Source organism: Neophocaena asiaeorientalis, unplaced genomic scaffold, assembly GCF_003031525.2.
Source record: "Neophocaena asiaeorientalis asiaeorientalis breed wild unplaced genomic scaffold, Neophocaena_asiaeorientalis_V1.1 scaffold18, whole genome shotgun sequence".
In the NCBI taxonomy this organism is placed as follows: Eukaryota; Metazoa; Chordata; class Mammalia; order Artiodactyla; family Phocoenidae; genus Neophocaena; species Neophocaena asiaeorientalis.
In genome coordinates, this window is record NW_020172444.1 from 287,622 (window position 1) to 304,739 (window position 17,118).

The 17,118-nt window shown below is 35.9% G+C and overlaps 1 protein-coding gene across 2 annotated transcripts in view; it reads left to right on the plus strand.

Moving 5' to 3' along the window:
- The window catches only part of SPAST (spastin), a 57,224-nt gene that overhangs the window by 12,266 nt on the left and 27,840 nt on the right, over nucleotides 1-17,118 (plus strand). Inside the window, exons 2-4 of one of the 2 annotated variants that reach the window (XM_024732165.1) lie at nucleotides 4,959-5,045; nucleotides 7,042-7,125; nucleotides 13,671-13,766. In XM_024732165.1, coding sequence (XP_024587933.1) covers nucleotides 4,959-5,045; nucleotides 7,042-7,125; nucleotides 13,671-13,766 — 267 coding nt within the window. The remainder of the gene's footprint in view (nucleotides 1-4,958; nucleotides 5,046-7,041; nucleotides 7,126-13,670; nucleotides 13,767-17,118) is intronic. The other variant, XM_024732173.1, reaches the window with a different exon arrangement.

Here is a 17,118-nt window from a genome sequence, read left to right on the forward strand (position 1 = left end):
GTCCAGTGTCAGGACTTGGCGCTGTCACTGCCAGGGCCTTAGTTCAATCCCTGGTCGGGGAACTAAGATCCCACAAGCTGCATGGCATGACCAAAAGTTAAAAAAAAAATTTAGTCAGAAGGATGATCATGTAGGAGCTTATGGGCTTGTAGTTTCCCCTAATTCAGGGGACTGAAGTGATTTGAGTGTGGGTGTCAGCCCTCGTACAGGCTGGCCTAGTTCATAACTCTTCAGTGATGCAGGGTCCCAACCAAAATCTTGGAATCATTGCCGCTTATTCTCCTTGGCATGCCCTGGAATTCATTTTTTGTCAGCTTAGTCCCGTGAGTCTGCTGAAAGCTCTGCTTAGTTTCTTGGTCACATTTGCATTCAGAATTGACAATTGTTTCAAGCAAAAAAGTGCCCCAAGTCATAGGCTCACCTCTGTTGGCTCTTCTCTTTTCCATATTTTGGTAATTTTTTAAAACAGCCATTCTAATGGGTGTGAAATGTCCCCTCCTTCCAAATTTTAGTAATTTTCATACTGTTTGGAAAATTCTCTGCTCCCTTCAAACAGATGTTTTAAAAATATTTTTCTAGTTTTTCTCTTCTAATCTTACTCTTGTAATCAAAATTTTAGTTCTGGTATTATAGTTCAAGTCACAACAAATGTTCTTATACATAAATGTTGGAGTATTGCACTTTTAAAACATCAGATTTATTGAGGTATAATTTACGTAAAGTTTGCCCTATTTAGGGATCTATAGTTCAGTGAGTTATGACAAAGAGCTGTGTAAACCATCACCACACTCAATATACTGAATGTTTTATCACCCCAAAATCTCCCTTGTGCCTCTTTGTAGTCCGTCCCTTTGCCTCCCCCTTAGCCTCTGGCAATCACTAATCTGATTCGTCCCTCTAGTTTTGTCTTCAGTGAATGTCATGTAAATGGTATTATATAGTGTGTAGCCTCTTGTGTCTGGCTTTTTTCACTTAGCATGTTTTTGAGATTCATCTATGTTCCTACATGTATCAGTATTTTGTTCTTTTTATTGCTGAGTAGTAGTCTATGTATGGTTGTACCACAATTTGTTAATATGTTCACTAAATGATGGACATCTGGGTTGTTTCCAGTTTTTAGCTCTTATGAATAAAGCTGGTAAACATTCATGTACAGGTCTTTGATGTTTTTATTTCTTAGGGTAAATACATAGAAGAAGGGCTGGGTCTTGTGGTAAGTATATGTTAATGTCATGAGGAACTACCAAAGTCTTCCAAAATGGCTGTATCATTTTGTAGTCACACCTGCAAATGTGACTTGTAACTTTTTTCCATTCAAAATTAAAATCTTGGAGTTTTAATATGTAGCTCCCTAACAGCTAATGATGTTGAACATCTTTTCTTGTGTTTATTTGCCATGTTATATCTCTTCTTTGGTAAAGTGTATGTTTTGATCTTTTGCACACTTTTTAAATGACTTTTTAAAAAAATCATTGTAAGAGTTCTCTATATATTCTGCTTACAAGACGTTTATTAGACATATTGTTTTGCAAATATTCTCTCCCAGTCGATCTGTGGCCTGTCTTTACATTGTCAGATCCATCTTTTCAAGAGCAGGAACTTTTAATTTTTATGAAGTCTGGTTTATCAATTTTTCCCCCTTTTTAAAAAATTTATTTATTTATTTATTTTTGGCTGTGTTGGGTCTTTGTTGCTGCGTGCAGGCTTTCTCTAGTTGCGGTGAGCGGGGGCTACTCTTTGATGTGGTGCATGGGCTTCTCATTGCGGTGCCTTCTCTTATTGTGGAGCACGGGTTCTAGGCGGGTGGACGTCAGTAGTTGTGGCTCACGGGCTCAGTAGTTGTGGCTCACAGGCTCTGGAGTGCAGGCTCCGTAGTTGTGGTGCACGGGCTTAGTTGCTCCGTGGCATGTAGGATCTTCCCAGACCAGGGCTCGAACCCCTGTCCCCTGCATTAGCTGGTGGATTCTTAACCACTGCGCCACCAGGGAAGTCCCACTTTTTTCCTCTTAAGGTTTGTGATTTTTATGTTCTAAGAAGTGTCTGCCTAAGCCAAGATCACAAAGAATTTTGTCTATGTTTTCTTCTGTAAATTTTATATTTTTAGGTTTTACATTTAGGTCTGTGATCCATTTCAAGTTAATTTTTGTATGTCACGTGAAGTTTTTTTGTGTATGGGTGTCTGTTATTCCAGCGTCATTTTTTGAAAAAGTTATTCTTTCTCCATTGAATCACCTTGTCATCTTTGTCAAAGTCAAATCAATGATATATGTGGGGTCTATTTCTGGACTTCTGTTCCATTGATTTTTTTTTTTTTTTTTTTTTTTTTTTTTTTTGCGGTATGCGGGCCTCTCACTGCTGTGGCCCCTCCTGCTGCGGAGCACAGGCCTCGGACGCGCAGGACCAGCAGCCAAGGCCCACAGGCCCAGCCGCTCTGCGGCATGTGGGATCTTCCCAGACCGGGGCACGAACCTGTGTCCGCTGCATCGGTAGGAGGACTCCCAACCACTGTGCCACCAGGGAAGCCCTGGTATTTTTTAAAAATTTTCTTTCTTTTTTGTTTTTGGCTACGTCGGGTCTTAGTTGTGGCATGCAGGATCTTCGTTGAGGCATGTGAGATCTTTCATTGTGGCGCTCAGACTTCTCTCTAGTTGTGGCGTGTGGGTGTTTTTCTCTCTAGTTGTGGCACGTGGACTCCAGGGCGCGTGGGCTCTGTAGTTTGTGGCACGTGGGCTCTCTTGTTGAGGCGCGTGAGCTCAGTAGTTGTGGCGTGCAGGCTTAGTTGCCCTGCAGCATGTGGGATCTTAGTTCCCTAACCAGGGATCAAACCCACGTCTCCTGCATTGGACGGCAGATTCTTTACCACTGGACCACCAAGAAAGTCCCTCTGTTCCATCAATTTATATGTCTATCCTTTCTCTGGTGGTCTTGTACTTTTAGGTAAGAAATATCTATGCATTTTCTACTGTCACACTGACTTAACGAGATTCAAATAATGCAGTAAATCAACTTCCTGTTACCAACGAATGTTAGGTAGTAGAGTAATTATTGAGCATGTGATTTTATTTGTAATCAGTCATTTCACTTGCCTCCCTAATGTGGTAAAACGCCTTAAAAGATTTTGTTCAGATGTTGCCAGTGAGAACTGTCATACACTGCTGTTAGGAGTATAAATTGGCTCAAGCACTCTCAAAAAGCATTTTGTTGATTTCTGGTAAATGGAGAATATGTGATGAACTATGACTCATCAATTCTACTTCTTAAGCATATACTCAAAAGAAACTGGCACATGTACATAGGGGGACAGGTACAAGAATGTTCATTGCAACTATTTGAAATATTGAAAAACTGGAAACAACCTATATATCTTTTAATAGGAGGTAGTTGGAAATAAATTGTAGGATGGTATAGGATACTATACAGAGTCGAAATGAATGAACTAATCTCTGTATAGCAACATAGATCTAAAAAGCAATGCAAATTTTTAAAATAAAATGATATAAATAAAGTAGGAACAATAGAAAAATATATACAAGTAAGGTAGACACTCAATTCATGATAGTGGTTTCTGGGAAGGAAAGGAGCATGAGAATGGGAAGAGGCACAAAAAAGGAACTTCTGTTGTATCTGTTAAGTTGCAGTTCATTTTTAAAATTTTTAAGTAAATACGATATTGTTATCAATATTCCCACCACACAGAATGCAAATGCTATTTTACTGTTTTCTGTAATTTACCCCTTTTTTAAAATTAAAAAACCAAGAATACATGTAAGCAGATATTTTCTTCATAAAAAACTAGAAGGTAAGCATCCAAATAGTTTGAATTGACTTACAACGGATTCTTAATAATTTCTTCATGTGTCATTATCAAGTACTTATTGAGCACTTACTCTGGATCACTGTGTAAAATACTAATGGCATTTTATATGGGTAATAAGTAAGAAATTACCCTGTCCAAGGGGCTAAATCTAGTTAGTGATTTATTTTGGGGATGGAGGAGGGTAGGTAGGAGGTACACACTCGTAAGGGGACAGTATTTCTTAGTTGTTGTGTGGTGTTTATAATAAGACTTCATCTATTCTGTGTTATCAAGAGAGTCATGATATTTTATTGATTTTGAAATTTCAAATTAAAGAATAGCATGGGAATTTTTGTTTGATTAAATAGGGACATGAGTAGGGAAAAATGAAAAACAGTTCTTATGCATGATTTCCACCTTTGCTTTATTGTATCTCTATGTTAGCCACTTATGAGGCTTTGCAGATTCTAAGGACTAAGAAACTAATTTTTAAAAACAATGAAATTTGCATGTAATTGTTAACACTTTAAAGAAGTATCCTACACATATTTTGATTATGCTGAATTTTTAGGTCCTTTTGAAGATTAATTTTGGATCAAGGATAAATGTTGTCATGTTTCAAAGAAAATAGAAATGTGTTACTTAATGGCCACACTTGTAATCTCATATACCAGTTCTCATGGTGCAATCATTTATGAAATAAAAGCTAACTCTGAAAGGAGCACCCGTGAACATATTACATCATATTTGACTACAGTTAGATTAAACAATGCTTTTTTCCTCATTATTATTGAAACCGTATTTATTTTTCCTAATAGTATATATTTTAAAAACCATTTATTTAAAATAAAATCTTGAATATTTATTTCTCTAATACAACATTTCAGTGGTTATAAGCATCAATACCATGAGATGATAAACAAATAAAGAATCACAGCTCTAAAATTTTGAGAAACGTTGACGTCTATATCTCCCTCTTGCAGAGCCACATATACATTAAGATGCTAAAGTCCTAAGAAGTCACAGAGTAACAGTTTTCAGACTTGTTTGATCACAACTCTTTTTTTCATGTATATCCTAATAAAAGCATGCTTTGCAACATGTTTAGTGCATTCTTAGGGTATACTTGTGATTTATACAAATAATTATTTCTATTTTAAAGTAGGACAAAAGGAGCAAGCTGTGGAATGGTATAAGAAGGGTATTGAAGAACTAGAAAAAGGAATAGCTGTCGTAGTTACAGGACAAGGTAAGGTTATATTTACGTTTGTTTAGTAGCATCCGAAATTGTGTTCACATGATTGTCCTGATTTCAGATCCGTTTATCTTAATAAAGGTGTTTAACAGATTTTTAAATGTTCTTGTTAAAGTTAATGCTTTATTACCTATGCTAAAAATGAAGTTGTAACCAGATATGCTCAAACTTGATTATTGTATTACTTGTGTCCTCCTTGGAACCGCTGTTCATGATATGTTAACCCTATTTTTAAACCTGTTTTTGAAACCTCATCCTTTCCTCATTGTCGAGGCAGGGAAGGAGTGGTTATTTCACAGACTCCCTTTTACACTGTGGGTAATTCTCGACTGCATGTTAAAATATGAGCTGTAATGTCTGACTTTGATTCACACATGGCTTTTTAAAACCAAAACAATTATTTCTCATCTTTACTTTCCTGTCACATCAAATTAAAAATTAGAGTCTAAGGACTTCCCTGGTGGGACACTGGTTAAGAATCCACCTGCCAGTGCAGGGGACACAGGTTCAATCCCTGGTCCAGGAAGATCCCACATGCCATGAAGCAACTAAGCCTGTGTGCCACAACTAGTGAGCCTGCGCTCTAGAGCCCATGAGCCACAACTACTGAGCCTGCATGCCACAACTACTGAAGCCCATGCTCCGCAACAAGAGAAGCCATCGCAATGAGAAGCCAGCGCACTGCAACTAGAGAAAGCCTGCGTGCAGCAACGAAGACCCAACGCAGCCAAAAAAAAAAATCAGAGTCTAATATTACCTTTAAATATGTAGACAATATTTCTTGCACACATACTATGTGCCCAAGCATCATTGTATGTGCTTCATACGTATTATCTCTTTTAATTTCACCACAACCCTACACTCTAAAGCTGCTACCATTATCCTTATTTTTCAGATGAAAAACCTTAAGTGCAAAGAAATTAAGTAACTTGTGTGAGGTCTCATAGGCAGGAAGTGGTAGAGTCAGGATTTGAACCCAGGCAGTCTGACTTCAGAGCCTGAATTCTTAAATACTATGCTGTGAATAGTGGTATGTGGATACCACTATTATATGAGTAAAGTACTTCAGCTTATCATAGCTAAAATAAATTCAGAAGCAAAAATTACAATGTTTGGGCTGAGAATCTTAGCCTTATGTATCAGTCCACCCAGTGGATATTTTATCTGGCTGGCTGATTCTATAACTTATATCAGCTAATCTCCAGTAACTATAATGTGTCCAATATTTACCTTTTTTTGTAATCTCTGCTTTTTATTTTGACTGTTTCTCTAGCTACTGGTCTCCTGTATAAAAGAGAGCAGAATAGAACAAGTAAATATGGAAGATTGGGTCTTGGAGACTTTTCATGAGTTTATGAGCATGACTTTATGAATTATGTACAAAATATATTTGCTGTTCTTTGCCAAATGCATAGAAGAAGAGTTAGAAGTAAATGAGTTGGTTATAAGAAAAATAGTATTTCATTGAATCAAAAATGCCTTCAACTGTACCAAGAGAAAAAACAATGTCAATTAAACGATGACACATCCTCTTCTTATCACATAGAATTTGAATTTTAACCTTATTGAATATGCTATCTTAATCTTATTTAGACGTAGCTATAACAGAAGTATTAGTATCTATGACAAAATTTTTGTATGCAGAGGAAGTGACAGACTATGTTATGACTGCAGCCTGGCTGATAGCATTAGTAGGTTGGCACAGGTTTTAAAACACTTCCCAATTTCAAAGAGTTTTAAATGTAGGGGGAAAAATATGTCTCAAAACCCGTAAAATCCATGAAATACCACAATAGGTCTGAAACCATCATAAGGAACTATAACTGATTTTTTTAAGATATTATTTGAAACTGATATTTTGTTAATTTCATAGTCTTTTTATAAAGACTATGACTCCCCATGAGATTAGTTGGTATGATAATTTATCTTGAAGCAGCATTAGTAGGTAAGTGTAGATATTTTAATTCTTTTTTTCTGCTTTTTCTTTCAGGTGAACAGTGTGAAAGAGCTAGACGCCTTCAAGCTAAAATGATGACTAATTTGGTTATGGCCAAGGACCGTTTACAACTATTAGGTATCAATTAATGAATTGTATAACTGGAATGAGATGTATTTAAAATCTTAAAATTTAAGATTTAAAATCTTTAAAGTTTAATGAAACTTTAAATGCAGATGGAAATAAATCAGTGAACTTGAAAATGTGTTCTAGGCTTTCTTTTAACTTATGAAAATTTCTAACGTATACAAAACAGAAGAGTTTATTGAACTAATTATCCATCACTCAGCTTTGGTAATTATCAACTCATTGTCGGTCTTGATTTAAGACTGGCAAACTATAGCCTATGGACTAAACCCAGTTCACTGCCTGTTTTTGTAAGTTGGCACAAAGCTACTCTCATTCCTTTGTATATTATCTGGTTGCTTTCATGCTACAGTGAGAGAATTAAGTAGTTGATACAGAGACCATACAGCCTGCAAAGCCTTTTAATATATAGCTTTTAAAAATATTTTAACATTTACTGCTGGCTCTTTACAGAAAAAGTTTGCCAACCACAGTTTATATCCCTGCTTACTTTCCCCAACTTCATATTACTATTTTGAAACAATTTCTCGATATCTTTTTATTTCATTTATAAGTATTTCATATCTCTAAAAGATAAAGATGCTTTAAAAATAAAATTGCCAAAGTGAGGAGATTGTCGCTTCTAACGTTTCCCTTCTAACGTTTTCCTTCTTTCCGTCCCTCCCTTATTTCCTGTGTATCACTTATTTTTTACTTTGATTTGTAACTAGAACAAACCTTCAAAAGAAAACTCATTTCATTATAAAACGAAGGTAATGATTCTTCCCTCTGGGGAAGCTGTGAGTATTAAATGAGATGATGGACATGACTGCCCAAAAAAAATTGCCAAAATACCATTATCACACCTAAAAAATAACCAATAATTCTTTTAATACTAACATAAACATAAAAGTAATGGCCAAAAAAATGGTCAGTGTCCAAATTTATATATAATATATAAATAATGTGCAGTCAGTATCTCAAAATTTAATAACTCCTACTATTTTTAAAATAATTTAATTGTTTGAATCAGAATTTCAAGAAGATCCATACTATACATCTTTTAATATACAAGTCTGTTTTTTCTTTTTCTTGCAATTTATTTGCTGATGAACCAGATCTTTTCCACGTAGTGTTTCCTGCAGTCTGACTTTCGCTCCATGCATCTCCATGTTATCTTTTCGTATGTTCTTCTGTCCTCCCTATAAATTGATAGTTGGATATAGAGCCTTAATTGGATTGAAAGTAGATTTTTATTTTTTAATGATAAGACTACTTGATAGGTGGTTTTGTGTTTATCCATCAGTATTTCTTGTGATGTTAGCAGCAGTTGATGACTTACGCCTAGTGACATTATAATTGTCATTCTTTCTGCATTCATCAGCTGTAAAAGGTCTATAAAGAGAAACTTCTTATCTTCTGTTTGATGGTATAGGTTTTAAAAATATATTCTTAAGGTAAATCTACTCCTCAAACAAGGTGGAACTAAAACCCACCCTTCTTGGGTGGTTCTACCATAGCTTGATGTGATAGAAATAGTAGCAACTTGGTAAACAGGCAGACTTTATTTGTTGCTCTGTGCTTTTGAAAAGTTATTTGGCATTTCTGAGTCTTCTTTATTTCATTTGTAATATGAGGCTAATAGATAATTATTATCTCACTGTATTTGTGACTATGAATTGTTGAAGGAACCTAACCCATAGTAAGTACTCGAAAATGCTGGTTTTTGTTCATCTCCTTACCTGTGTGTAATCACCACCCCTGCTTTTGTGTACGTATATACACATATGGTTTTTATTAATTCACTTATTCATTCATTCCTATATGGTCCATGGTATTTATAAATTTTTTGCCCCACATTTTTGAAAAAGAAACCCTTACTGTTTTCAGATAGCTAACAAGGCAGTGTTCTCCTGACTTCTGTGGCTGACAGTTTGCTTTCTTACTTCCTAAGTGACGGTTATTACTGTGTCAAATAAAATTACATGTTACATCAAGGGTTGTTGTAGTAAAATAATTATCTAATTGTTCTAGTTGGTCCTTTCTATGTGTTTTAGCTATAACACCTCTTCAGTATATGTACAAAGTATAAATGTATGTGATGCAGATTAAGTTTGATTATGGAACATTTTGTAACATGTTTCAAATTGAATAATAGTTGGCTTTTATCTTTTATCAGTATTTGAAATTGTGATATGGTAAAACATTAGAAGCAACTCATCAATTTATAGACTTGTCTTTAAATGCAACTTAGTAATTTCTTATTTGTGTTGTTAGAGGAGAGGACAAAAAGATATATAATATAACATGAATCTAGGCTTTAATAGAATTAATATTTGGTTGTTGTTGTTGTCTGTTATCCTCAAAAGTGCTATATGTCCATTCATGAAAGATGTTACTTTAAAAAAGAGATGGTGGAATAAAAGACATCATCAACATTTTCCTGTCTTCTGAGAACGCAGAATATCTGGGAGTTATATACCAAAGACAGTAAAAAAGAAGTGTGCACAAGTGCATAGTAGAGCATATTTGTGTATTATGTGCTGGTTAAAAAATGGAGCTTTTCAGAGGTGGGATGCCTGATAGGTATCTAAGTAGTATGGAGAATGATAACTGGGAGTTCCCCATACAGACTGGTTTGAGAGGATGTAGCATCTCTGATAAAGATGGGAAGAGTTCATATGTATTACATATCTTCAATTTAGTGATAGTGAACCTTAGAGCAAAGCTTAAGTGTAAAACCTGCTGTAGATAAAAAGATAATTTTGGTGTTGGTGTCTGGTATACTTGGCAATTACCCTTTTTTAAAAAAATTTAGCTTCATTCAAGGTCCATTTATTAAGTCCTTACTCTGTACCAGGAATGGTGCCAAGGGATATAAACTGAATTTCTTTCTTTTCTTTTTTTTAATTTATTTTTGGCTGTGTTGGGTCTTTGTTGCTGTGAGCAGGCATTCTCTAGTTGCAGCAAGCAGGGGCTACTCTTTGTTGCGGCACGTGGGCTTCTCATTGCAGTGGCTTCTCTTGTTGCGGAGCATGGGCTCTAGACGCATGGGCTTCAGTAGTTGTGGCACGTGGGCTTAGTAGTTGTGTCTCGCAGGCTCTAGAGCGCAGGCCAGTAGTTGTGGCACACAGGCTTAGTTGCTCCGCGGCATGTGAGATCTTCCCGGACCAGGGTTTGAACCTGTGTCCCCTGCATTGGCAGGCGGATTCTTAACCACTGCGCGCCACCAGGGAAGCGCTGAATTTATTTCTTAACTCGGGAAGTATTTATTGGGTGGTTATCATGTTCTAGGCACTTAGGATATAGACAAGGATCCTTGTCATAGAGTTTATATTCCAGCAGGGAGAATACTGACAGTAGGCAATAAACATAAAGAATAAATAAGTTATTGCATGTGTTAGAAGGTGATAAATTTGTGGAGAAGAGAAAACAGAAAACACAGTACAGGGAATTAGGAGTAGATGGGAGGTGGTCTGGGTTTTTAGTTTTAAATAGGATAGTCAGGGTATATGCCTCTTGGAGAAGTTGACATGACCTGTAAGTTAGCCTTACAGGTATCTGGGAGAAGAGTGGTCTGGGGAGAAGTAAGAGCTGATGCAAAGCCTTAGAAAACACATCTGGTATGTTTGAGAGGAGCAAAGAGGCCAGTGTGCCACAGCAAGGAGAGTATAGTAGAGATGAGGTCAGAGAACTAATGGTGATGGGGCAGGCAGAGGGGGCGGCCATTACAACATGCAGGACCTTACAGGTCACTGAAGATTTGAGCTTTTGCCACCTGTGAAGTAGGGAGCAGTTACAAGGATTTTTTAGAAAAGGAGTAACATCATCTGACTTCAGTTTAAAAAGGATCCCTCTGGTTGTGATGTTGCAAGGGTATGTTATGTACCAAGGAGAGCAAGTAGGACAACTATTGTGGTAAGCTAGGAGAAAAATGATGGAGGCTTGGACCAGGATGATACCAGGAGTAACAAGTGGTTGGATTATGATTGTAGTTGAAACTTGAGCAAACAGATTTACTGATAGATTGGATAAAATGTCCTGTGTTTAGGCTCTTGTTGATATAGTGGAGAAGGCAGACATAAATAGATAAATCATCATTACTGCAGGATGGAGATACACAAATATTTTGTAGAGATGGGAAAATAGGTGTCTGAGAAATCTTCCTGGAAGAAACCTAAAGTGGGGATTTAAAAAGATAAATAAAAGTTATTAATGGTTGGGTGGAAAGATATTCCATGAGGAACTAACAGCATGAACATAGACTCAGGGACAAGGAAAAGCATGGTGCTGGTAGAGACATGAATTTGGGATTGCTCAGGCATAAGAAGTGTAGGCAGATCATGGAGGGCCTTGTTGGTCATATAAAGGAGCTTGAGTGCTAATCTGTGGGCAGTGGGAAACTGCTAAAGGGTTGTAGGCACACAAGTTATGTGGTAAAATTTCCCTTATAAGTAGATCACTGAGATGATTGTGTGGGGATTGCACATGAGGGGATCAAGAAGCAAGGTGACTTGTTTTATTTTAAATCATTGGTTAATCTACACGACCTTTAGTCATTTTAAAAAGAAGCATTAGGGCTTCCCTGGTGGCGCAATGGTTGAGAGGCCGCCTGCCGATGCAGGGGACACGGGTTCGTGCCCCGGTCCGGGAGGATCCCACATGCCGCGGAGCAGCTGGGCCCATGAGCCATGGCCGCTGAGCCTGCACATCCGGAGCCTGTGCTCCGCAACGGGAGAGGCCACAACAGTGAGAGGCCCGTGCAAAAAAAGAAAAAAAGAAAAAAAAAAGCATTAAACTAAGCTTACTTTCTTCAAAAAAAGAGAATTGGAGCAGGTTCACATTAGCTGTGTGCTGCTATTGTGTGTGTGTTTTCATGCATATAAATCCAAACCCTGCACAAAAGTTCGATGACTTATTATTCTTAGTTATTATCAAAACTAAGGATTTAATTTCTGTTTATTTTTTACTATATAATGAATGTTTATGTGAACTTTTTGTTACATTTCATTGAAGAGTTTTAATTGATAAATCAGACATTTACAAATCAGTTCTTTCTAATTTATGTCTTTTACCAACACAAATGGTTTCTTTCTCAATATGGTGATTTGAAGAGTATTATCTTTGGGAAAAATCAGATGACCTACCTGTTAACTAACAACAGAAAAAGGGCTCCAAGGTATATTGTATCAGCCAGTTCTAGGATACAAAAGCTGTGCAGTACTTTGTGCTTTGTGCAAAAAGGGTAGCTGCTATTTAACCTGTCCCAAAGGCATGTGTGGTTGTACCATAAACCAAGCATGGCGCCTGCTTGTCTGACATTAGAAATGAAAGTTTAAAAGAGTTAGTATATATGTGCTACATTTTTGCATATATTCATCGACTTTTTAGTACCGGAGGAAAGAATCAGTAATGATAACTTGGAGTATTTCAACAAAATAAATATGGTCAAAATTGAGCCCTATTATGAATGACGCTCAGAGCAAGTACTTCATGTGTTATTTTATTTAACCCTTGAGACCCTCAGAAAACTGACGCTAAAGCAAGTTCGTACTACTGAGTAAGTGGTAGAGTGTCAGGGTGTTCGTCAGCTAACAATATGGATTGACTTGACTGGGGAAAGAGTGTAGCAGTGATGTAGAGTGGCAAGGAAGCTCAAACCGATACACTCTTGGGCTTCAGGTGCTAGAGGTAGAGACCTAGATCTTGAGAGGATTTGTTGTTGTTATCTGAAGTGGGAGTAAGGTTGAAATAATCCTTTAAAATCTTTGATTAATTTAAAAATAGGCAATATATGCACATGCCACAAAATTTCAAAAGTTTAAGTTTGAAAAGCATCCATCCCATGCTATGCCCCAGCCACTCATTTCCCATCCCCAGAGGTAGCTGGTATTACCAGTTTCTCTGGGTCTTTTTTAGAGATAATTTTCATATATTACAAGTATACATGTGTGTATTTAAATAAATGGTAGGGTACTGTACGCACAGTTCTGCAGCATGCTTATTCCATTCTGCTTTATTACATTTATTTTCTGCCTGACATACATTAATGTAGCTGAATATGGCGTTTCCTAGACACTCCTTACAGTTTCCTTCTGTGTCATTTCTCCTTTCCTAAATGTCCTTTTTTTTTTTTTTTTTTTTAGTCTTTACAGATCCCAGCCAACTCACAGCCCACTTCCTCTGTAAAGCCTTTTTAATGTTCTCTTTGTATCTCTATCCTGCTCTCCCTACACAATGATTTGGACATATTAGATATTCAGGAAGTATTTGCTGGCGATGGTAGTGATATAGAATTGCCTCAGGTTACCAAACCTGAATAATGCATATTTTGAACATAGTCATTCACTTGTTCATTTCTGTTGCTATTTTAATGTCTGAGTTTTTACTAATTATGTTGTTAAAGGTAATTCTATGTAAATGCCAAACCCTTCATTATGTAATAACTTTGTAACACCTTGACTCGTTTTTCATTTTCACATATACATTTTATTTTTTATCATGTATTTTTTTCTTTTTGTTTATTTTTTTCTTTTTTACCCCCCTCTGTTGCATAGAGAAGCTGCAGCCAGTTTTGCAGTTTTCCAAGTCACAAACGGACGTCTATAATGACAGTACTAACTTGACATGCCGCAATGGACATCTCCAGTCAGGTGGGTTTAGGTTAACTAACATGTAAAATAACAAAGCTTGCATGCAAAGTAGAGTCTTACTTAACCTGATAATGTTGATTTGATTTTATAGTGGTAGATTTGATTGGTTTTTGTTTGCACAGGGCTGTGTGGAAAATACAGTAGCCCTATCATTCATGGTGTGTAAACATGTAATAAATAGGGCATAGCCATTCTCAACATGTTATATTTGCATATTTTACAACCTCCAATTTTTGAAATTATAAAATATGAAGGTTCGTTTTCCTAAATTATTAAAATGTTCTTTTGTTTCTATCTTACTTTGAGCTTTTGTGTTTTTTTCTATGGGTACCTGTACCAAATTTTTATGAAGTAGTGTTTATTGAGACAGAAATTTTAATTTTTCTTTGTTATATACCAATTTTCAATGCATATATATTTTCATTTATATAATACATGAATGTTTTATCATAGCACCTGTTAGAAAAAGTTTGAAGCTGAATTCACATAGTGAGGAGAAGCATTAGAATACTATTTTTCTTTTTCTTTTGTCCATGCCGCGTGGCATGCAGGGACCTTAGTTCCCCAACCAGGAGTCAAACCCTACCCCACTGCAGTGGAAGCATGGAGTCTTAACCACTGGACTGCCAGGGAAGTCCCCTAGAATACTATTATTTACTATGGGTTAAATTTGTTTTCCATAAACTTTGGTCATCACATCAACTCCTACAGAAAATTAAATGCTTTTTTGTTTTGTTTTGTTCTCTGACATCTTCTCTAGTTTTATTGGTAACTTTTTCAGAATTCGTTCTGTGTCCAGTACTTAAATTTTATTAAAGTAAATATTACTTTGTTCAAGTTGTAGTAGAAAACCCTTAGTATAGACTATAAAACAACTGCTTTCTTTACTCATATGTGATAAAAAAAAGTTTCAAGATTTATTTTTTTGTTTGTTTGCTTTTTTCATTTTTATTGGAGTGTAGTTGATTTACAATGTTGTGTTAGTTTCAGGTGTACAGCAAAGTGAATCAGTTATACATATACATATATCCACTCTTTTTTTAGATTCTTTTCCCGTATAGGCCATTACAGAGTATTGAGTAGAGTTCCCTGTGCTATACAGTAGATTCTTATTAGTTATCTATTTCATATATGGTAGTGTATATATGTCAATGCCAATCTCCCAATTTATCCCCGCCCCGTTACCCACTGGTAACCATAAGTTTGTTTTCTACTTCTGTAAATCTGTTTCTGTTTTGTAGATAAGTTCAGTTGTACCCATTTTTTAGATTCCACATATAAAAACGATATTATATGATATTTGCCCTTCTCTTTCTAACTTACTTTACTCAGTATGACAATCTCTAGGTCCATCCATGTTGCTGCACTTGGCATTATTTTGTTCTTTCTTATGGCTGAGTAATATTCCATTGTATATATGCACCACATATTTTTTAAAAATATTTTATTATTTATTTATCTATTTGGCTGCACCAGGTCTTAGTTGCTATACCACATTTTCTTTATCCATTCCTCTGTTGATGGACATTTAGGTTGCTTCCATGTCCTGGCTATTGTAAATAGTGCTGCGATGAACAAGATTTCAGTAAAGAAGAAATAGTGTGAGTGGATTTCTTGGGATGGAAGAGACAGTTGGTCATCAACTCTTTCCCTTGTGGCTTAAGGAGTTCTCAGTCTGGTTTGGTCTTCCACTACAGAGCCCCACCTTAGTAACTATATTCATTTTCCCATTCCTTCCTGTATCTGATTTAAAATAACCTTTTCAAGTATAGAGAAGTATTTTGTCTGTTTCTTTTAGCATGGCTGTGAAGGGCTGACATCTTCATAATGAACTGTTTGAAAAAACAAAGAAATGTAAGAATGCACCATGTGTAAATATTGAAGTTTCCAAAATACAAATTTGAGATCCTAATAATCCTACCTGAGTAAACAGCAAAATTTTCTAGCCCTGAGGAGCTGGTATGCCTTTCCCTTGTTATCTTGATTTTCTTCTACTTAATTCCACATGTGAGATCCCATTGTATTTTTCTGCCATGTTGGGAGACAAAAGCAGCTTTCTCTTCTGGGACCCATTAAAAAAATCAAACTGTCTTATTTTAAATACCTAGTTATCAATTCTGTTCTTTCTTCTTGTTGGGAGGACATACTGACTTCACAGCTAATTTATTCAGCACTGGTGTTTGATTCCTTTTGAGCCTTAGTGAATCAGCTGGCTCGTTCATGCCTAGTTCATTAGTGTCACCCACTTATGGAACATTCTATGATGTTTCACTTGGATGAGTTACTTCTTCTCTCTTAGGAAGCAGATATGCCAAAGTCTGCTTACTACTTTATGTGTTATCTACAATGTCCAATTTTCAAGTCAAAATTATTAGATGTGCAAAGAAATAGGAAAGTGTGACCCTTACTCAAGAAAGAAATCAGCCTGTAGAAACTGATTCTTGACTGGGCCCACATGTTGAATTTAGCAGATAAAGACTTCAAAGCAACCATTATAAATATGTTCAAAGAATTAAAAGAAAATATGGCATCTGTTAACAAACCTGCAATCTTAACAGAGAATATAAACTAAACAATAAAAATAATGGAAGTTTTAAAGTTGAAAAGTACAGTTGGTGAAAAAAATTGCTAGATAGCCTCAACAGCAGATTGGAGATGTCAAATGAAAGATTCAGTGACCTTGAACTTAGATCAATAGAAATTGCTAAATCAGATGACTCCAATATTCAGAAAGCAGATTAGTCATTGCTTAGGGCTAGGGGCAGTAAGAGGAATGGAATGCAAATGGATACAAGGAAACTTTTGGCTATGAGGGAAACATTTTGTATCTTGATTTTAGTGGCTATTTTGCCAATATATTATACATTTTAAATGCATGCAAAATATTATATATAGATTATACCCTAAAATGTTGATTTAAAAATACTGAAAAGGTTTATAAAGAGAAATAATATTCCCCTTCCCACCTGTTATATCTCCCTTTCTTACCTGCACCCCTAGTTTGGCTCCTCATACAATATTTAACTCTTTGCTATTTTTTCTCATGCTCATTATACTTTCAAATATTATGCTTTTATTGCTATTCCTGATTTATGAGTTTTTGATATGTATTGACTTCTTTTTCAGGTAGAAGAAGGTTTAATTCTCTTATGCCACCAATATCCTTCATTCCGTGTGTGTTTGTATATATGTACATATATATGTATATATATATATCACTGTTTTTAGTTATATTGAAAAATTATATTTCATATTATTAGAAACTTAGTAAATATTGTTTACCCAAAGACAAATAATATATTTTAATTATTTTCCCTTTTGGGGTTTTCCTCCCCCCAGGTTGTCTGATTTT